At 40.7% G+C, this 20,472-nt stretch overlaps 4 protein-coding genes across 7 annotated transcripts; 2 read left to right on the top strand and 2 right to left on the bottom strand.

Moving 5' to 3' along the window:
- ddx24 (DEAD (Asp-Glu-Ala-Asp) box helicase 24) lies at positions 1–5,100 on the top strand. The gene is made up of 9 exons (XM_034131969.1): positions 1–97; positions 313–1,301; positions 1,609–2,070; positions 2,160–2,313; positions 2,776–3,291; positions 3,615–3,690; positions 3,959–4,147; positions 4,233–4,362; positions 4,458–5,100. Exons 2-9 carry the CDS (start codon positions 317–319, stop codon positions 4,733–4,735), a joined length of 2,790 nt encoding a protein of 929 aa, XP_033987860.1. The 5' UTR covers positions 1–97; positions 313–316; the 3' UTR covers positions 4,736–5,100.
- On the bottom strand, positions 5,097–6,951 carry LOC117483965 (ubiquitin thioesterase OTUB2-like). 2 transcript variants are annotated; one of them, XM_034132382.1, is made up of 6 exons: positions 6,866–6,951; positions 6,675–6,755; positions 6,449–6,567; positions 6,290–6,374; positions 5,504–5,695; positions 5,097–5,381 (listed from the first exon to the last, which is right to left on the bottom strand). In XM_034132382.1, exons 2-6 carry the CDS (start codon positions 6,753–6,755, stop codon positions 5,175–5,177), a joined length of 684 nt encoding a protein of 227 aa, XP_033988273.1. In that variant the 5' UTR covers positions 6,866–6,951; the 3' UTR covers positions 5,097–5,174. The 2 variants fall into 2 exon arrangements, with proteins under 2 accessions (XP_033988273.1, XP_033988354.1); XM_034132463.1 differs by lacking the exon at positions 6,866–6,951 and having other exon boundaries at positions 6,675–6,777.
- A 1,163-nt stretch (positions 6,952–8,114) lies between these two features.
- si:ch1073-416d2.4 (coiled-coil domain-containing protein 42 homolog) lies at positions 8,115–10,352 on the bottom strand. The gene is made up of 9 exons (XM_034132260.1): positions 10,012–10,352; positions 9,852–9,897; positions 9,598–9,774; positions 9,329–9,486; positions 9,158–9,240; positions 8,876–9,048; positions 8,675–8,785; positions 8,459–8,575; positions 8,115–8,377 (listed from the first exon to the last, which is right to left on the bottom strand). Exons 1-9 carry the CDS (start codon positions 10,308–10,310, stop codon positions 8,192–8,194), a joined length of 1,350 nt encoding a protein of 449 aa, XP_033988151.1. The 5' UTR covers positions 10,311–10,352; the 3' UTR covers positions 8,115–8,191.
- A 1,983-nt stretch (positions 10,353–12,335) lies between these two features.
- LOC117483654 (ankyrin repeat and SOCS box protein 2-like) lies at positions 12,336–20,418 on the top strand. 3 transcript variants are annotated; one of them, XM_034132161.1, is made up of 9 exons: positions 12,336–12,486; positions 12,991–13,174; positions 15,053–15,222; positions 17,756–17,911; positions 18,003–18,248; positions 18,335–18,506; positions 18,858–19,461; positions 19,548–19,701; positions 19,832–20,418. In XM_034132161.1, exons 2-9 carry the CDS (start codon positions 13,053–13,055, stop codon positions 19,960–19,962), a joined length of 1,755 nt encoding a protein of 584 aa, XP_033988052.1. In that variant the 5' UTR covers positions 12,336–12,486; positions 12,991–13,052; the 3' UTR covers positions 19,963–20,418. The 3 variants fall into 3 exon arrangements, with proteins under 3 accessions (XP_033988052.1, XP_033987942.1, XP_033987999.1); XM_034132051.1 differs by lacking the exon at positions 12,336–12,486 and adding an exon at positions 12,496–12,871; XM_034132108.1 differs by lacking the exons at positions 12,336–12,486; positions 12,991–13,174 and adding an exon at positions 14,553–14,764.
- The last annotated feature ends 54 nt before the right edge of the window (positions 20,419–20,472 follow it).

Genomic DNA, 20,472 nt, shown 5'->3' with positions numbered 1-20,472 from the left:
CGTGATCAAGACTGTCATGGCTGCGCCCTCGTGTAATGCGTGGTTGTAAACATTCGTGAACATATTTTGGCATTAAGAAGTTGCCAGAGTCATCAAGGTAGTAGTTTTTTTTTATTATTGTACGAATATTTAGTTGTTGCGTTTGTTGTTTGGGTTATGCCAAGTCAGTTGGGTCTGATATTTTTGCGAGCATTTCATATATAGTTGGAGTTGCTCGGCACCTAGCTGTTAGCTCACTTCAGACATACGCTTTTAACCGCTCAGTCTGAGGGAGGCAGTTTAACATAGTTTTGTAACTCTAATTATTTATAGAAAGATGAAGATACAGAAGATGAAGCCCGGAAACAAGCGCATGTCCTTCGGAGTGCGGAGGCCATCTAAACGAGGCATCCAAGTGAAAGGCAATTGGAAAGCTATAGAGCTCGACCCCAGTATCTTCTCCGAGGAGGGCTTGGAGGGTCTGGTGTGTTTTGAAGAGCTCACAAATTACCGTCTGATAGACACTGAGAAGGCTGAAGCCAAAGCAGAAAGGGAAAAGTTAAAGCAGAAGAATAGGAAGAAAGCGAGAAGCGAGAAAAGAAAAGCCAGCGTTGGAGAGGGGGCTGCTGAGAAAGTGGATGCTGCTGAGAAAGTGGATGCTGCTGAGAAAGTGGATGCTGAGACAGTGGATGCCGAGAAAGTGGATGCCGAGAAAGTGGATGCCGAGAGCAACGAGGGGGAGAAAGCAGCTGAACCAGCTAAGAAAAAAGCCAAGAAGAATAAAAATAAGAAAGCAAAGGAATCAGAAAAACCAGATGACACCTCTGAGGAAGTGACTCAGAAGGATGTAGCTGCAGGTGAGGAGGAAGGGGAAGAAAAGAGGCCTAAAGAAGAAGCTTCCACGGATATAGCAACTGCTCCAGAACCCGATGCACCCTCAAAACCCACAAAGAAGAACAAAAAGAAGAACAAGAAAAAGGAGCAGCAGATGGAGGAAGAGAAAACCCCAGAGGCTCAGCCAAAGCAGGAGTCTCCATCTGAACCTCAGGCTTTGAAAAAAGAAAAACCTGGAAAATCCACCCAAGATGAAGCACCAAAGCCCCCCAAAAGCAAAAAGCAGATAAATAATTGGACAAATGCAGCCCGTTGTGGTTCTGGTGACCAAAATGTTGACGTGAGTGCTTGGAATGACCTGTTCGTCCCCTCCCCTGTGCTGAAGGCACTGAGCAGTCTTGGATTTAGCTCACCGAGCCCCATACAGGCCCTGACTCTGCCTCCAGCCATCAGGGACCGTATGGATATACTGGGAGCAGCTGAGACAGGTACGATAAATACCATTTAGTTTTTGTTTTTTACCATAATGGTGTCACAATTCATTGATCGGGAATGATCTATCGATTCAATGATCCAATGATTTCTTTTTATTGTTTTTCATTTAAATGTGTATTATAGCCCTGTTCTAAAACTATTTTTTAATAGCTTATTGTTAGTTAATATACATGGCAGACATTGTGATGCAAGCACATGTCCTATTGTGTCCAAATAATTGATACCTGTTGTGATTTACACCACTAAACCATCTGTCGTCATGTTTCCAAAGTGAAGCTAATGTGAGCACTGTCATTACAGGAAGTGGAAAGACGTTGGCTTTTGGTATCCCCATGATCCACGCCATCCTACAGTGGAAGAGCGGTTCAGAAAAGCCTGTTGATGATAGCCCCGAACCAACCACAAATGTGAAGAGTTTGTATTTACCAGATGTAGAAGAGTCTACAATAGAAGAAGACAAGGAGGATGACATGGAGGCTGAGGGAGAAGAGGATGAAAGCATCAAAGAGGAGGATCAAGGTGACGCAGATGAACACAACTGCAAAGAAGAACAGGAGGACATTGAAGAAACAGATGGTGATAATAGGATTGGGTGTGTTCAGGTAATTGAAAATGCAACGTTTGGTTTTGAACACACCGTTGAAGAAAAAGAAGAAGCTGCAGCCGGTCGGCGGCAGCCTCTGCTTGGACTGGTGCTCACTCCCACCAGAGAGCTGGCAGTTCAGGTCAAGCACCATTTTGATGCTATTACGAAATTTACAGGTGAGTCTTATGATTACCATTCATTTTTTGAATAATTAGAAAGTACAATTATTGATTGTCAAGATCCTAAAGATGTTACTTTTGTGTAGACATCAAGACAGCGATAGTGGTGGGTGGAATGGCACAAGAGAAACAGAGGAGGGTGCTGAAACGAAGACCAGAGATCGTAATCGCTACTCCAGGACGTCTGTGGGACTTGATCCAGGAGCGCCATCCACATCTGGTGAATTTAAGACAGCTCAAGTAGGTCACAATTCACTCTGTATGGCAATATGATATCTAATAAATGTAATGTTGCTATACTAATGTTTACCATATATTTACATTTTCTAAAGCTTGATGCCATTCAGGACATCATATTATTTTTAATAAATTACATATACTTAGAGTCAATCATTTGGATGACTGAGTTTTGTAAAACCCTCATTGTTATCATGTCATCTCTATATTAAGCCATTTAAAGGCAATCGACTGCAATTGTCATCCAGCCTTTTGTTCTTATTAATTCTTTAGTTTATAATTAACAGTGTAATAAGTTTGGTTTCTTAGTGTTAGATGTCAGACCATAACCACTTCTTAATGGAAAAAAAAATATGGAGTTTGCCTTGTTTCTTATAGGCAGGTCAAAAGGGACCATATTGGCTTTTATCAATTTTCATGCCACCTTTTTTACTTACTACTGCTGGTTGTGTTTTTTTCCGACAGGTGCCTGGTAATTGATGAAGCCGATCGCATGGTGGAGAGAGGCCACTTTGCTGAGCTGGAGAGTATTCTGGAGATGCTCAACACCGTGCACTTTAATCCCAAGAGGCAAACCTTTGTGTTCTCTGCTACACTGACCATGGCTCGCAGCGTGCCCATCCGCCTCCTGCAGAAGAAGAAGAGGAAGAATCTGGACCAGAGGAACCAGCTGGAAATTCTCATGGAGAAAGTGGGAATCAAGTCCAAACCAAAAATCGTTGACTTGACCAGGAAGGAGGCAACTGTGGAGTCCCTGACTGAGACCCGAATCCACTGTCAAAAAGAAGAAAAGGACTTCTTCCTTTATTACTTTTTGCTCCAGTATCCTGGCCGCACCATGGTGTTTGCCAACAGTATAGACTGTATCAAGAGACTGAACTGCCTGCTGGTCATCCTGGACTGTACTCCACTGCCTCTGCATGCCAACATGCACCAGAAACAACGCCTCAAAAACCTGGAGAGGTTTGCTGAGAGGGAGAGGTAGGTTTGCACACACTTGAAGTAGCTGTATGACGATATTTAGCTCAGCTTAGGTTCAATTGTGTTCCTATGATGAAATATAACACCTGTGCACTGCAAGGGCTTAAGGGTTTTATATGGTATGCGTGAAAGTAAATACCTACTTTAAGAATATCCATTGTGTTACTTAAATTTTTCACATTTCTTGTAATAAGACTGTCTTAGAAAGTTATATTCACCTTTATTCCTAAGTATGAAATACATTGCATTAAATCAACTCAAAGATTTACCATTTATTCATTGGTTACTGAATCAACAATAACATTTTAACTTTTCATTCCCAGTTGTGTCTTGCTGACTACTGATGTTGCAGCTCGAGGGCTGGACATCCCCAATGTTGAGCATGTTATTCACTACCAGGCAAGCTTTTGTAATTGTGGTCCATTGTGTATATTTATTTTTAACTCGCATGAATTTTGATATATAAAAAAACTGTAAAAATAAACACTGGTTAAATGAAACATATGCAGGAGATGCTTTACAATCGAGCTGAATTTTGGTTCCAGTTGTGAGCATTGGTATTACATTGCCAGATATTTGATTTTAACGAATACAGCTGCATAACTCTGTTCACTGCAATATTTTCTATGCAAAAAGCTATATTTTAATGTTCTCCTGTAAACATCAGGTTCCCAGGACATCTGAGACTTACGTCCATCGGAGTGGGAGAACAGCGAGAGCCGCCAAAGAGGGTCTGAGTATGCTGCTTATAGGCCCAGACGACATGATGAACTTCAAAAAGATCTACAAGGCTCTTGGGAAGGACGAGGATCTTCCCATGTTCCCCATTGAGAGCAAATGCATGGAAGCCATCAAGGTAAGACCCAGCTTAAGGTCATTACTTTACGGGATATTTAAAAGATTACATTTGATCCTAAACTGTTGAGTGCATTCCTCCACAGGAGCGGGTAAACTTGGCCAGACGGGTAGAGAAGATTGAGTTCCACAACAGCCGGGAGAAGCATCACAACTCCTGGTTCAGACAAGCTGCAGAGGCTCTGGAGGTCGACCTGGATGATGACCTTTTAATTGGTAAGACCAACACAACACCACATCTATTGTAACAGGTTCCCTTTATTAAAACATTTTCAAATACAGACAACTGAATATGCCATCTTTGTCTGCAGGTGGAGCAAAGGATGATGAGGGTGACAGAGAGCAGCAGAAGTTGGTGAAGGGGATGAAAAAGCATTTGAAATATCTGATCTCCAAGCCTGTGTTCAAAAGGGAGATCATGACCAAGTACCCCACTCAAATGGGAAGGCTCTCACTGGCTAACATGCATCGAGGTGGAAAGGAAAGTGCCCTTACCACGGTTACAGAGCAGGAGGAAAAACAGAAGTTAAAGAAACGTGGTCCACAACAGCAGAAAAAGCAGAAGAAAGAAAAGCAGCAGCAGCAGTGACGTGTTAATGGAATGTGTATTAAGAGAAGATTTATGTATTTGTTTACATAAATACATTTCAATTCATTTAAAGTCATAATTTCGAAGATTTTCATTTAAAATGAATGTTGTGTAACACTATCGCAGTGAAGGAGATAACACAATGGTGGTAAAGCCTTGGACCCACTAATGTAAGCTCTTGCATTTGGGAAGTGAAAATAAAGTGAAAATAGAGTTTATCAGCATAAATGCTGCCAAAAAGAGCACAGATCTTCGAGATTGTAACTTTAAATACTTATTGCACAATGTGCAAAAAAACATGTATTTCTAAATGTTAAATCGCTGTACACTGCAAGACTATATAAAAATCTGTTTTCTCAAGTGTCCTTAAGCCCAGTTGGGATTTTATTGAACCAAAGTCAATATTCCTGAGTTAAGCTGAGTCCTGGTGGATCTCTGGTCAGTGTTGAAGTCGCGGGTAGAGAATGTTATAATGTGACGTCTGGTAGAGGAGGTGCAGGGAGGGTTCGGCACCCTCTGGAATGACGTGGTGAGCCAGCTGCTGCTCATCCCCTTCCATGGAGACGATGTGGATGCAAATATCCAGAGCCTGTGACAGAGCTAAGATATCCACATGATCGCACTCCATCGCCATGGCCTCCACTTCCTGAAAAAAGAGCGGAGACATTACCAAATCTGACAGTTATATTTCCTAGACTTATCTTCTGTTAAAACACTTTAACTATCAACTCTTCTTTTCACTAGATGGCAGCAACAGTTTGAACTAACCTGATGACAGTAGACTAGTAGATTGGGCGCCTCCACAAAGTGGCAGAAGAACTCTGCCTGGTTTTGAAGGTGTGCTGAGGTGAGCAGCCTGAGATATTGCACCACACTGTCAGATGTCCTCTGCTCATTGAAGAGCCTGAGCAGCGTGTCTTCCTGCTCATCAGCCTGACACTGCTCCAGAACAGTAACAACCTTCAAGAAAACAAACAATTACTAACATTGTCAAAAAAGTGTTCTTCCATGAATACTCTACATTTTCATTCCCTGTGGATAAAAGAGATTTATCCGTTCCAAATAATGGATAATTGCCAGGAAACTGTAAATTCACCAAGTCCAATTGGTTTTGAATTGCAGTAATTACCTACTTTATGTGGAAAGCTTGTGAATTAAATTTAGCTCGGCAGCTGATCCAAGTATCAGACTTCAGAGATTCATACCACAAAATCATTCTCTCTTATCTTGAGTATTATACCCGTCTTGTCCCAGGATTCCCATTCTGTGCATTTAGCATGCATTATGTCCAACACTACCTTTGTTGTATCACTGTTGTGGCCTAACCAAAGGCCAAAACTAATAATCAGTCATCTGCCTAACCTTGTTTTATTGCTTGAACATTTTTTTATTTGAACTATTTTCAAATAATGAATTCCCCCTAGTGTTCTTACGTCATAGCAATTTAATGAATGTTGATTTTATTTTCCAGGCTTATAAGAATTAGTGCTTTACTCACCTAAGGCTACCTGGTAAGTAAACAGAACGTGAAAGGAAATATATATAATAATTTACTGTATTCAGGTGGTGCTTGAAGGAACTCTCATCAAATCCCGCAGTAGAGAAGTCTTCACACGTTTGAAGGATTTTCTCCCTAAATCTGCAAAGTAAAACAAGGCCTCGTTGAATAAACAGTGAGTTCAGTTTATTTGAATGTCAAAAATGATAACTGACCTCTGCAGAGCCCTGGGATTGTGTAAGACTGACTCCAAGTATGAGAAGAAGAGGGCTCTGTAGAAGCAGTTTCCATCTCCGCGCACTTGTCTGACGGTGTGGAACTGGCTGCTTAAATCCTAACAAAGGACAATAGGTGGGATTAATATGGGGCGGACAATTTGATTTAGGAAGGGAGACCATGACCACATACAGTAAACGACCCCACCCCAAATAAATGTCGTACTTTATATTTCGCACCCGGCGTGTGCTCGGGGAACAGCGTAGAAATGTCCTCTCGGTATGAGACAAGGCTGCCTGCCTCCATCTGTCGAGAAACAAACAGCTTTACTATTTTCGGACCAAACTGTTTCCGGGCCCGCACGACAGACCTTCGGATTACAACAAAATGGAAACACGGTAAGAAAACGTAATTACAGTTAAGCAAGAATCCGTGCTTCAAAACTGCGTGTCAAAACATTGTTGCAATCTTATTTCCATTTTCTGAATAACCGGATGTTTGCAGGTACCACGTGTTCCTGTTAAAGGGACAGTACACGGCTGTTTAATGCTGGCGTCATGCCTTTGGTACGGGACGTTTTGTAACCGAAAGAGTCGTAAAGCAAAACACTAACCAAAAAAATAATAACCAGTGAAACATGTTTATGGCTCAATATGCGACAGACCACATTAGCTTATTAGCTTAACTAGAGTGATCGACAGTTTTGAAAGCAATACTTGAGTGTAAAGCTTCTGTCAAAATGTTTATTGCATTAAAGTACAGCAAATATGATAAGCAAATTATTCTCAAATTTTTTATAGGTTTTTTTGGGGGGCAAGCTGGGGCTGATTTCCACTACTTTGGGCTAATGCAACATATTTGTTATGTTTTGAAACTCAAAATGACATTTAGTGAAACTGAGGCTCTTACATTATGCACTTACTTTAATATTTTCTCCTGAAATGTAGGAAAGTAAAAGTGGGAAGTAACATACAAACACAAAACTTACATTAATTACAAGTATTTAAAAATAAATACATGTAGGCCTACTAATAGCCCGACAACCCAGTTTACTATGTAGTCCACTCCTTAGGAAAAGAGAAGCACTGACAACATAAACGCCTGAAAAAAGCTGCATGTGTCTGAACATGTTTTGCTATTTAACTGCACTGCCCAGAGGAGTAGCATTGCAACATAATTGACGTCTGCACCAGAAGGCTGTAAGAAAACCTGTGTAGCAGTGTTTGACAACATGGAGGAGGCCACAATCAAGAGTTAGTTGTGAAAATACCAGCTAATTCAAACACAAACTTTGTATCACAAAAAATCTTATCATACATCATTGAAAATACTTTTTTTCTCATTGTTGTTTGTATAATCTATATATGTTAGAAATACATACCAATGTATATGCCATTATGATGGGTGTTGATTTCTGGTCTGACAGCTTCATTTGATTGTAAACATTTTTTTTCAAAATGCAACTATCGCAATGTTCCATAGATACACATTTACAAAGTTCTGATGCTTGAATAAACTTGATCACCTCATTTTCAAAAATATGTTTACATTTGAAGTGCAAAGTTGAGTGCATCACAAACATTACCGTTGTTTATTTGTACTGAAAATGATGCCATAAGAGTCCATTGACTTATAGATTTGTTTATTTGTCAAACTTTTCTGCAGCCCTTACATTCTTCATCCTGGTCATTGGTTGTTACACTCCAAGCAGTGACACCATGGTAAATTGTAAACATTCTACATCAACTCATTGTCTCACTCTTTCTACTGACTTTACTTGAATTTTTTATTTGTGTTTTACTGCCCATACTTTTGATTGATCCCTTCTCCCTTTTGTCTGTCAGAGCTGTTCTACTTGTGATGGCAGACCCCGACTCCATCAGTCTCCTCGCTCTCCTCTCTGTGTCTGCCTTGTCCTGGATGTACTCCTGAAATCATACTCTTCATAAGTTAAAAGGTAAGGAAAGGAACATGAATAACTGTATGAGTACCGGTAATAACCAACATACCTTCACCATGTCCATCTTTGTCAGTATGTTCATGTTTTCCAGAGGTCCATATGTTGCTATATAACACAGGTCGGCCAGGTTGTTGATGGCCATAAGCAAGCAGCCTACTTCCTTAACCTGAGTGATAATGACACATTTGACACCATTTATATCCAAAAAGTCCTATCTGAAAATCATTTCCACCGGTAATTTCCATCTCGCATCATAAAAGCGTACCTTCTCTCTGGACAGGCCTTGCTCCATCAGCAGGTTAACCTCTGCCTGCTCGTTCTTCTCTTTGAGGGTTTCTAACTCATTCTGGAGCTCAGAAAGTTCCTTATTGGCCATCTGCAACACATGTTAACATTCTAAATAGGTTTTTAATTCACAAACACTGTACATTTATGAAAAGTTGCTGTCATTTTCTGTGTGTCTGACCAATTTTTTAATACTGTGCTCCTGCTTCATGATCTGCAGTTGTCGCTGGCCCTGCTCCACCTCCTCCTCCAGATGTCCCCAACGCTGTAGTAGGTCCCGGTGGGTGATGGACAGGGTCTCATGGCGCCGAATGATGGGCATCACCAAAGATTCAGACCCATTATCGAGGTAAGCTGAAAGAGATATGCAGTTTGTTCCATCTTACAACCTTTGCGTAGAATAAACAGTACAGGTTAATGTAAAAGTTGCTTATGGAGGCTAGTTCAAGTCAGTTTAACTTACTACTGGGGAGAAAATCTAGCGTTTTCATCAAGTAGTCCTCAAAGATTTTATATTTTGCCATTCTCTCCTTTAAAACGTGATGTCTGTGAATGGAGATATGGTATAACTGAGGTATAGGGTGTCTAAATGAGCAATATCTTTACATTAAGACTTGGTTTTGAAGATTTTCACCTCGCTTTAAGTTGTTTCAACTGTTCTGTGTGAGCTTCTATCTCTCTCTGTTTGGAAATGTTCAGCTCCCGTGCGGCCTCGTACTTCTTCTGTGCTCGGCGTCGCTTCGCTTCATTTTCAGCCACAAACTTTTCAAACTTGATAGCCCTCTCTTGAGTCTGGGTGGAAAAACAAACCCCAGGGGCATGCGTAATATTAGGCAAATGCCATCAGCAGATATCCAGTGGTTCATTCATGCTTTTATTTACTTTTAGGGGGTTTCAAATTACCTGCTGTAGTTTTAATTCCAGTTCAGACCTTCTCTGAGCTAGACCCTCCACACGGCTCTTAAACTCTGCCCGTTTTACTGCAAGTTGCTGATCCACCACGTCCAACGCAGCCTGTTTCTTCAGAACCAGGGTCTTTTGTAAAGTGTTCACCCCTGCCTCGAGGACTCTGCCTGAAGTCTAAGCAAAACACTAAAAGTCTTACTAAAATATCTTAATAATCACATTATATAATTTTGTTATTATGAAAATCTTACCTCTGTCACAACAGGTATGTGGTTAACATTTTCCTCCTTTTGGTTCCTGAGGAGAAAATGTTCAGTGACAACACCATTCAATCCAAACATTTATAAATGTGTTGTTGAGAAAAGGGAGTTGACTGCTCATTGTGGCCCTATAATGAAAGCACAGGCCTACCTGTTGTCCTCCGATTGTGTTACAAAAATATTTTGTATTCTGTTTTCCACCCTCAGTTTTAGACGAGGGTCGCCGGGATCTAACGCACCAAGGGAAGAAGTCGTCATGTTTGTTTTATTGCAAATATATTGTCCAGGAATACCGATGAGTAAACAAGTCCTTGTAAATATTCCAAGTTCTGGCGACCTGAAGGACGACCGAGGGTCTTTCCGGATGTTTTCCGGGATTTGTGTAGCTGTTGCCTGGGAACCGCAGGGGTGACAACAGGGAATGCGCCGGGATCGTTTCTCCGTTCTCATGGCAACTGCCAGAGAGGACGTTCTGTTTCATTGACTGAGAATTGAGATCGAGAGGTCCGAGACGAGGGGAGAATGAAGAGCGCTCACTCCGCTATAAATCCAGAGAACCGTGAATCAAGTCCCAAACTCTACTGACTCTGACTTTCAGGAAGGGTTTGGGGTGCACCGTTATCTGGTTTACATGATAAATGCGGCTACTTTGCAGAGTTTACCAGTGAGATATGTCCCACAATTAACCTAATGTTATTATGAAATGATAATTAGGTGTGGTCATTGGTCAATACCTCAACATGTGGTTTTGCATGTTTATAATCACTATCAATACAACTATTGGTTATTCTATAATGTTAACAGAAGCTATGTGTCGTGATTTATAAGGTTAACTTATTATTATTAGGCTGATGCTGGCTACTTGTACCAGTTAAAATCCTTTGTGAAACATAAGGATTCTTTTTATTTTACAAAAGAGGTGAATACAACAATAGCAGAGGTGTGTTTGTGATCCCATAATGTGATCTTGCATGAGATGGGAAATTGTATACCCTCTTGGTTCTAATTTCGGTACTATAAGATTTAGTAGGCTATCAATACTTTAAGAATTGATCCACCCGCTCCTTATGATAGAACAAATATATAGAAAAAAGCCTCCAGTTTTTCCAACTTTCCAATAATGATCCCTTTTTCAGACATGTTTTGGACATATTTTCTTAGTCTGCTTTGAATGATAATTTGACTGAATTTGACCAAATCATTTTTTAAAAACCTTTTCAAATAAAACACAAAGACTTTACAAAGTATTTCTAGTGCTTTTCGGTCATTAAAAGATTTTTCCGATATACAAGTATTTTTATTTTGAAACGTTTCAATTGATACAAGAAGGCTTCTTTAGTGAAAGGCCTGTTCTCGGCCTATTCACTTGAGGTTTTTAGGTTTTCACATCACACGACTTGAGTGATTTCAAAACTAGTCCTGATGTCACAAAAACAAAGTACCATGTCCTAACTTCAGATTTGAGTAAGGACAGAAAACATTTCCCCTTTAGCAGATGAATATGAAAAAAGGCTTTGGTTTCGAATTTAGCATGCATCCTTCTGATCAGTGAAAGTCAAAGGATTTTTGGATTTTTGGAAATTCTTCAGGATATAGCACATGGTAAATAAATAACAATAATGATGGCTTCATTTGCATTAGTTATAATATTAAAAAAAAAAATCCCAGTAGAGAATTTGACTAGCTATAGCAGGAAAACTACACTGACAAGGCTTGTTGACACTTAAATGTGACAAGGACATGGTTAACAGTAGCCTAGTAATGAAAACTTTGTCACACCTACTAAAACAAGTAATGTCTTTGCAAAAGGTCTATAATTACACAGTAAAACAGAGAACAATGCTGGTAATGTTACGAGGTTATGAGAACTTGCCAGATTGTAAAGATTGAACTTGTTATTATTAAACAGGACCACTCAGTGTTTCCACTATCTCTAAATTAGCTTAACATAGGGAAGTGCTCATTGACATTGTGTTGTTTTTGGAGGGGCTAGTTGTGAGGTTAAATTGTTTTGTGTGTTACTAGTATTTTGTCCACTCCATTAGAGTAGGTAGACAGATCAATATGGGTTGTATATATCTTCTAGTTTGAATAAATATATCTGCAATATATATATATCTTAAATATAAAGCGACACATTGGTAAGGATGTACAGTAACAAGTAACACTGTGTTTAGTGTTTTCGTAGTGTGGGTACTGGCTGAACTTGTTGTAGTATTACCTTGAATAAAATACTGGTGCAACTCTCAAAACATAGTTAAATAATCAAGTCTGTCTTTGTTTGCCAAAATATGTGGGGCTCCAGAGACATTTAGAAACAGCCTCAGAGCTTGTCACCACAGTTTAGTTCCTCCAGCTGTAAATAGATAAGCTGATAGACTTGTTTGTGTCACGTTAACCAGAAGACGCCACTTCCAGTTTAAATGCAGGAAGCATTTTAGAACACGTCCTAAGAAGGGATTGTGAAACAAAAAGAATCTGTCGGGGTTGTGTGCACATTTTTTCACTTCATCTTCCTAACAATCAGAGCTGATACGACAGAGGATACTGTTGTTGTCACAGAGGTGGATACATTTGTAAAGTTAAAGCAGCTTCTGTGAACGAGGATGAGGAACACTGTCATGTGGTGAGTTGAAGAATTAAAGCTTTACACCTTTTTAAACAGTTGTAAACACATACTCATTCAAATGTGCTCAGATGTTCACTCTATCTGTGTGTATGCATTACATACAACATTCAAAGTCCATTCATCTTAGTCGTAGCTGAACATATAAAGTCCAGGTTTATGTGTTATTCTTGTGCCAACTTTCTGCTGGATAACTGACTGTTACACTACACACAACCTGACCTCAGCGTAGCCTCTAGAGCAGCAGCATCAAGTGGAATCAAACACAGTTGAACATGCCCTTAAAAGGCTTCCCTCTTCATTGCCTGAGCTGCTGCTCTCAGCTCTGTCAAATGAGCTTGGTCTCTAATTCAGTATGAACGTGTGCAATCTACTATGCATGTTGGTATGTTATCCTTTGGTTTTAGATTCTTTGCAAACCTGTTTTTACAATTGCTGCTGTAAGTGTTCTGACTTTGGTTTATTGATCTGTTGTTTTGGATCCTATTCTTCCTTTCTGTGAAGAGGACAGCAGCTCACTGTTGGATGTCCCGGTCCTCAGACTGGACAACACATCTCCTCCCGTGATGATCACAGTCAGCAGATCCAGGTCTCTTTACCAGAGACTAAACAATGATATCAAACACAGGCTGGCTGTCTGCTCCCTGAGTCTCCACACTTCAGACCACTCAACAGCAAACTTGCTCAGGTGAGGATTTGTCAGATTAATTTATGAAGTCACTTTTTTATAAGAAAAATTCCACAGTATGCATATACCCATGGTATTTATTTGCACATGCTAATATTAAACGATCCCTCAGAAATCCCCTTTGAATCCTTAAATAAGTAGTTTTATGTGGTAAACATTTATTATGCTAATTCATACTGTAGCCTATATATATTACATTAAATTAAGGGAAAGAGTGCGAAGGAAACAACAAAACACATTTTTCTCTGGGCTTTGAAGTAGAAACTTGAGAGTTTGTGTAGGCTTAGCACAGTATAGAGGACTATTTAACAAGACAAAAACATAGTGATGAAGTGTCACAGCCAATTCAGGAAGGGAAATGTGGCCAAAATGTTTTTCCATTAGTATCAGCAGGTTGCCTGATTTTGCAACAGCCATTTTCTTCTGCCACAAAAGCTGACATGGAAATCTGCAGATATAAACTACTGCTGCTATTATTTCAATGTCTTGCCATTGTCAAAGACAAAACAGGTCCCTCTAGTGGAGAAACTGAAGACTGCTTTAAGTGAATGTGTACATAATGTATTTAAAAAAACAACAAATATTGGTAAGACACATGAAGCTCATGAGGTATGCCGTGCAGTCATGAACATAAATAATGATGTACTTGGGAATGGGATGGTTTGCCTTAAATACGTTTTAGTTTTGCCAGACAAACTATTCTGCTTAATGTCCCTCAGTTTTCTCAATAGTAATTATGGACCCTCTTATGGAAGCATGATTATGGAAAATAATTGTCTTAAAAAATGTAATTCCTGCAGATTCATATAAAGCCAGAACTTAACATTAAGGTTTTTGTAATAATACCTGCAATAAAACATTATTTTATTTTCAATAGTCTAGAGTGTAATGGTGGGTGGGGGAATTTAGACCCATGGCCTCTAAAATCTTGGCTACGGCCCTTGTCCACTTGATTAAAGGACCTAAGGAGGACTAACAGTAACCTTCAAATTATAGTCCCTATGGACACGTGGTCTACAGGACTAGAATATATAGCCAACTATAGCATGTAACACATGCTATCTCGTGAATTGTGATGGGTTTATCTTTTACTTCTATAGCACTTATTGTTATGACTAGAGTTTTGTGTTTTCCCTCTTCTACTAGGCCTATTCTTCCCAAAGTGCCCTTTAAGACTCGTGCTTTTTATTATCTGGCTGTTTAATGTGGGAACAGGCGGTCAATGTAATAAAGGCTTCATGCAAAGAAAGACATTTCGGCTCAGGCTGCTTTATCTCCAGTGCTGCTTGCCTTATCTCTGGGTGTCCGAGTCTCTTGACATATATGGATAAACGGTCACCCTGCCGCCTGACAATACAGTCCCAAAATAATCCTCGGCAGCACAGCTGAGCCCCGCTCGGCTCTGCACGCGGCTCCGCTGTGCGAGGAGACACTGCCGAGAAATCTATCATCAGTAATGACGAAATTCAGCTATTCGGAATACTTATCTCAGTTCCGTAATGCTGGAGGTAAATGTAATAATGCGGTGTCGCGACTGCGGGGAGATAGCAGGAGAGGACAAAGTCAGAGCGACCCACTGTCAGAGCCGGAGTGAGTCTTTTGTGGTGGGGGGGTCTTTGACATGGGGGCTGCTGTATGTGTGTGCATACCTTGCGTACAACTCAGGTTTCTGTGTAATTGTATACGAATATGACATGTTTGATCTTGATGGATTTAATACCATGCTAGCTTATTTAGGTTAAATCATCGAGATATTCACCTATAAAGACTAAAAATCCATGATATCATGAAAACTACAGACCTCAAGCTCTGCTGATGTCTGCCTTAATTGCATTTAAGTGTAATTCAATTAAAGTGTTGTTTCTCTCTCTTTTCCAGGGATGTTGAGCCAGTGGTCTTTGCTGTCAGGAGAGGGGATGTGAAGGCTGTTAATGATCTAGCAACATCCGCTCCTCTCAGCCTGCTGAAGGAGAACAAAGATGGGTGGATACCTCTGCATGATGCTGCCTTCTGTGGGCAGACGGAGTGCTTGAAGATCCTACTGAAGGGTATGACATTAAAGGCATTATTGTACAGTGCATATGTTCAGTTTAAAGGTCCCCTATTATACTGTTTTTCATCATTATATTATAGATCTCAGATATATACAAAACATGTCTCTGACGTGTTTGGCTCGAAATACCAAACAGATCATGCATTGTAGCATGCCATAAACCCCTCTGTTTCAACCCTGTTTCAAAAGGGCTGAGCTGTCTGTTACTTTAGATTAAAATAAGGTGCCACTCCCCTCGCCCCTCTGCAAGATATTTGGTTAAAAATAACACAATAGGCGCTTTCACACTGCAGTACTTTTCCCACAAAGGTTAATCAGATCTTAGTTCATGAGAACTCTGTAGTTCTCATGAACTAAGTAGGGGAGACCAGGGACAGTTGCAACACTTTTTGGGCTTTTCCCCAATAAGTAAAAAACCATTTACAATAGGATAGCCATTTTGCTATATTATACATTATCAATATGTCAGCTACTGAAACAATGTATTTAAGATGTTTTTATGAAATAAGTACAGGTTGGAAAATGTATTTAAAAAAAAAAAACTCAACTGTTACAACTGTCCTTGTGTACAGGGACAGTTGTAGCACATGCCAGGCACGGTTGTAACATGTTAATAACGGTTACCTTTTTTCACACTACATGACAACAAATAGGGAAAGCTGTCAAATTCTAAGGCAACAAGATTTTAATGGGGTTTCACACATCCTCCAACTAACAATGAACAATGAACAGGATAACAGATAACACACACAGCATCATCCTCTGTGAAGGATTAAACTGTTCTCTGAGAGGTGCTTCTACCTTAATTATGTAGACCTACCTCCTTTGAGCTGAGACCATAATATAAATTAGCTGCCTCCATCAGATAGTCTCTCAAAAGCATCTCCTGCTCTGTTGAGAACACCTTCTTTGGTGTCCAGTAGCCTACTCTTGGGGGTGTTTGTGATCCCTGACTCTCCAACCTCAGCCTCTTTGTATGGAACCGGGACAGGATGACATGGCATATATCCAGGGACTTTGCCACTTCCCTGAATGATTTGCCCTTCTCAACTTCATTTGAGGCCCTCTGCAGCAGAGCAAGTGGCACTCCCCTGTCTGTCTTCCTCTTTCTGCCATTTGGCATACTGTAAACACACACACACATACAGTATTTTATTCTGTTTATTTTTACAGGGACAATGCACACCAATCAACAATACAACTGTATGCTTGAATGAACAATGGATCATTCAAGCAAATGAGCCATCATAATCGTAAATGTGCCATGTTACAACCGTCCCGTTACAACCGTCCCAGGACCACCAGTCTTGCTTTCACCCCCTGTGAACCTGCCTGATTGCTAGCTTGACCCATATTTAGCTAGTTATATTTGTAGCTTACAAAACAGTGATTCTAATAATACTAGTTTGGATTCCTAGACATTTGAACTCAAGACAGTATCCAAAAAATACATCATATCATTTTAGTTAATATTTTACCTCAGAAACACACTTTTGCTGATATCTTACGCGAGAAATTCAAACGTGGCTCCTTTTTTTCTCAACGATCTTACCATCTATCTGCGCATGTGCAGAGTGAGTTTCATCACTCCAGCTTGTTTGTGATTGGAGATATTGAAGGTGTTACAACCAACCCGTGTTGCAACTGTCCCTGGTCTCCTACAGATTGCGTTCACACCAGAATAAGTCCCTGGGGGAGGATTAGGCAAATGAAGCCGCTGACGTCACTTCTTCTTCTTCTGCTTTGGGTTTACTGGCAGGCCGCAAACAACTTCACGGCGTATACTGCCGCCCGAAGTCCCCGGCCGGAAGTCCCCGGAGTTGGGGACTGACTTCAGTAGAAGCTGCTGGGACTCCCAGCAGCTTCTACTATGCTAATTCTAATAATGCTAATGCGAGGATAATAAAATGGCGGCTTCACAAAACTTTTTGGGAGTTTTACGGGGTGGTTTGCATTCTGCCCAGCCAATCAGAAATAGGAATCTTTTTCTCCCACGAAAGTACCTGCTCTCTAGCAGGGACGGAAAAGGGGGTAAAAAGGTTCTCATGAACTAATTTTAGTTCCGGATTTTTTTGGTGTGAACGCAACATTTCGGAACTATATCGGAACTAAAGTGGGAAAAGTACTGCGGTGTGAAAGCGCCTAATGTTGCTCTAGGAGGAGATTCAGGTGATAAGGTGGGCGGGGGTTACCTTGGTTGGTTATTGGCTAATGGTTACACAAGCCAAAAAATCGTTATGACATCTTAAAGTGGCCAAAATCTGATCGGCTCATTTTCAGACAGGTTTTTATATCAGGATCAAGTGAGCGAATCTTTTTTCCTGAAACTTTCAGAATCTCTTTACACAGAGGGGACACATGTTTATGTATAAAAGACATGAAAAAGTGGATTTTGCATAATAGGTGACCTTTAAATCACATGGGCTTAGTGGTAAACAAAAACATGTATCTTTTCATAGAGCTGTTATGCGAAATGAACCCTGACACCTGACTGGTTTGTTTGATATGTATATTATTTTCTGCTCCAGCTCATCCAGGTACGGTAGACAAGCGTACCTTGCAGGAGCAGACGGCCTTGCTGCTCGCTGTGTCGTGTGAACACTTGTCATGTGTTCGGTGTCTTCTGGAGGCAGGCGCCGACCCCGACATCAGCAGCAAGAACAAAGAAACCCCTTTGTACAAAGGTACAGCTGTGAAATCAATCTTTACAACAGACTTAGGAAAAAACATTATTGGTAACTGTATAACAGCTGAGCGTTTTGTCTGTTTCTGTAGCCTGTGAGTTGGAGAATGTGGACATGGTGAGTCTCATTCTCTCCTACGGGGCCACTGTGAACCAGCGGTGTGGTCAGGGTTGGACGGCCCTCCACGAGGCTGTATCCAGGGACAACACTGAGATCTGTGAGATACTAACAAGTGCACAGGCCACAATCAACCCATCGAACACCTACAGCATCACACCTCTCATTGTAGCAGCTCAGCGAGGACAGATGAGGGCACTGTGTTACCTTATTGGGAAAGGTACATTTATTTTCTTCCAAATATTCCTCCTTTTCACGTTTCTGATCCCCATTTTAAGGCTGTAAAGTAACAATATTTTTCTGTAGGTGCAGATGTGAACATGCAGACGTGCGATGGCATCACAGCGCTTCATGAGGCTAGTAAAAATGGAGGCAAGGAAAGTGTGGCAGTGCTTTTGACTAAACATGCAGATGCCAACAAACCCGATAACTCAGGACTGCTGCCCCTACATATTGCGGCCCAATATGGACACCATGAGTAAGTTGAGACCTTGTTAATCAAGCATTATTTTAAGAGACAACATTGGTCAAGATGTACAATTTAAATTCAGTTACAAAATGTGTGGGAATAATGTAGACATTTTTGTTGTTGGCTGCCCCCCTAATCAACTAATTGGTTGTTTTGATCTAAGATGTCTTAAGTTGATAAATATGTTTTTCTTTACTGAATGACTGAGGACTTATGAGCACATCTCAGTTTAACACAAGATTCACTTAACACAATTGTATCAGTGTTAGTCAAATTATAATTTCTTGGTGGAAGACAGCTTTAGTTGTTTTGAATCGAGCTATGATATGTTGTCTTTTTGTGTTCTCTCTTTGCATTCAGGATTGTGTCCATGCTTGTCTCAGTGACAAGTCGAACCAGGCTCCGCCACAGCTGTGTCAGCCCCCTCCACCTGGCAGCAGAGCACAACAGACACACGGTGGCAGCTGTGCTCCTCAAGACAGGTGCAGACGTAAACGCCACGCTGGCCAGCAGTCACTCCATGCAGTATGCGGATAGAAGAGCAACAGCCCTGTACTTTGCTATTGCCAACGGCAGCACCAAGACAGCAGAGGTGTTGCTGAACGCTGGTGCTAGTCTAAGCTTAGACCCGGTCAGTCCTCTGCTGATGGCTGTACGGCAGGGCTGTGTCAGCACAGTGTCCCTACTGCTGGACAGAGGGGCCGATGTCAGCGCCAGATTACCCTCTTATGCCACTACGTTCCCCGCTGTTGTTGCACTCTGCATGAATAATCTGCCTCTACTTAAGTGCCTTTTGGACAATGGCTGTGATGCCCTCTCCTGTTTTTCCTGTACATACGGCTGTGCCCCTCACTCAACAACATCAGGATCAGACATAAGAACTGTTGGCAACAATGGATTTGTAATACAGAATGACAATATGCTTCCTTTTAACTGCAGTGAAATGTCAGAAAGAGAAACACAGGTGTGAAAAATAATCAAATACAGTTTCCGGATTTTACATTAACTGAGATTTTTGTTGTTCTTTATATGTTTGTTTTTCTTTTTCAGTTCTGTGAGTGGATGTCCACATCAGTTATGTGTCAATGGGCTGGACCGATCATAGACCTGCTGCTGGAGCATGTTGGTCACATTCAGCTATGCAGCAAGCTCACTGAACTGTTAGACAGCCGAGAAGAATGGCTTGCTGTAAAGAGGAAGTCATGTAAGCATCTGACAAAATATTATCTTCCTGACATGCAAATGTGTATTTCACTTCCTCATGCAACGCAAATGTGGCCCACAAATATGCTGAGGACAATCCTGTTTATCTCTTCTCCTTTTCTTGTCCACAGTGTCACCTCGTCCACTGATGCACCTTTGCAGATTCAGGATTCGGACACAAATAGGGAGACACAGACTGAAATCTCTCCCAAGTCTACCTCTGCCAGACAGACTGATCAGATACCTAAGCCTGGCTGACTGATTTTAAAGTGAACTTCAAGCAATATCGGCATCAGAGATGTGACAACATTTATCCTTTGTGTTTCTTTTTTTAGCTGCATCCGATATCTTCAATCTGTAAATGCAATCCTCTATGTATAAAATATCTATTTATAACATAAGAAACGTGACAATGAGTTTCTTTAATCTGTCCGTCAGGGTGTTTGTAGTTTCACAGATATGCTCAATGAAAGCAAAAATAATCTAATTCTCAAAGGAAGGGAAGTTGAATCATTTATTTAAAAATAAAAGTCATTGTTTCAAATGTGACTATCAAAAATTACTTTGAAAACAAAAAACAATCTATGTCCCACATTCTATTCTCATGGTTCAAAGAGAAACTAAAACAGGATGGTCTCATTCATTTGCAGGAAAAAAAGAGCAATCATTCTCTGCAGAAACCTGAAAGTAAAAACCTTTTGACTTACTGTCAGTATTCAGAAACTTGGAAGGCATGAAAGTGAACGTGATTCTGCAAGTGCAACTTAGTCCT

This window comes from Trematomus bernacchii, unplaced genomic scaffold, assembly GCF_902827165.1.
Source record: "Trematomus bernacchii unplaced genomic scaffold, fTreBer1.1, whole genome shotgun sequence".
Lineage (NCBI taxonomy): Eukaryota > Metazoa > Chordata > Actinopteri > Perciformes > Nototheniidae > Trematomus > Trematomus bernacchii.
Note: the sequence above shows the minus strand (reverse complement) of the source record. Positions and strands in the feature narration are given on the sequence as shown.

Bases quoted from the DNA above. Each gene is read 5' to 3' on its own strand.
- LOC117483654 (XM_034132051.1), top strand. The intron at 17,912-18,002 runs GTACAGCTGTGA...CTGTTTCTGTAG, and splicing joins AGAAACCCCTTTGTACAAAG to CCTGTGAGTTGGAGAATGTG. The intron at 18,507-18,857 runs GTAAGTTGAGAC...CTTTGCATTCAG, and splicing joins GCCCAATATGGACACCATGA to GATTGTGTCCATGCTTGTCT.
- ddx24 (XM_034131969.1), top strand. From the start codon at position 317: ATGAAGATACAGAAGATGAAGCCCGGAAACAAGCGCATGTCCTTCGGA. The intron at 3,292-3,614 runs GTAGGTTTGCAC...TTTCATTCCCAG, and splicing joins AGGTTTGCTGAGAGGGAGAG to TTGTGTCTTGCTGACTACTG. The intron at 3,691-3,958 runs GCAAGCTTTTGT...TGTAAACATCAG, and splicing joins AGCATGTTATTCACTACCAG to GTTCCCAGGACATCTGAGAC.
- LOC117483965 (XM_034132382.1), bottom strand. From the start codon at position 6,755: ATGGAGGCAGGCAGCCTTGTCTCATACCGAGAGGACATTTCTACGCTG. The intron at 6,568-6,674 runs GTACGACATTTA...GTCCTTTGTTAG, and splicing joins CGCCGGGTGCGAAATATAAA to GATTTAAGCAGCCAGTTCCA. The intron at 5,696-6,289 runs GTAAATTATTAT...GTTTTCTTGAAG, and splicing joins TCAAGCACCACCTGAATACA to GTTGTTACTGTTCTGGAGCA.
- si:ch1073-416d2.4 (XM_034132260.1), bottom strand. From the start codon at position 10,310: ATGAGAACGGAGAAACGATCCCGGCGCATTCCCTGTTGTCACCCCTGC. The intron at 9,487-9,597 runs GTAATTTGAAAC...TTTTCCACCCAG, and splicing joins TGGAATTAAAACTACAGCAG to ACTCAAGAGAGGGCTATCAA. The intron at 9,241-9,328 runs GTGAAAATCTTC...CTCCATTCACAG, and splicing joins TTGAAACAACTTAAAGCGAG to ACATCACGTTTTAAAGGAGA.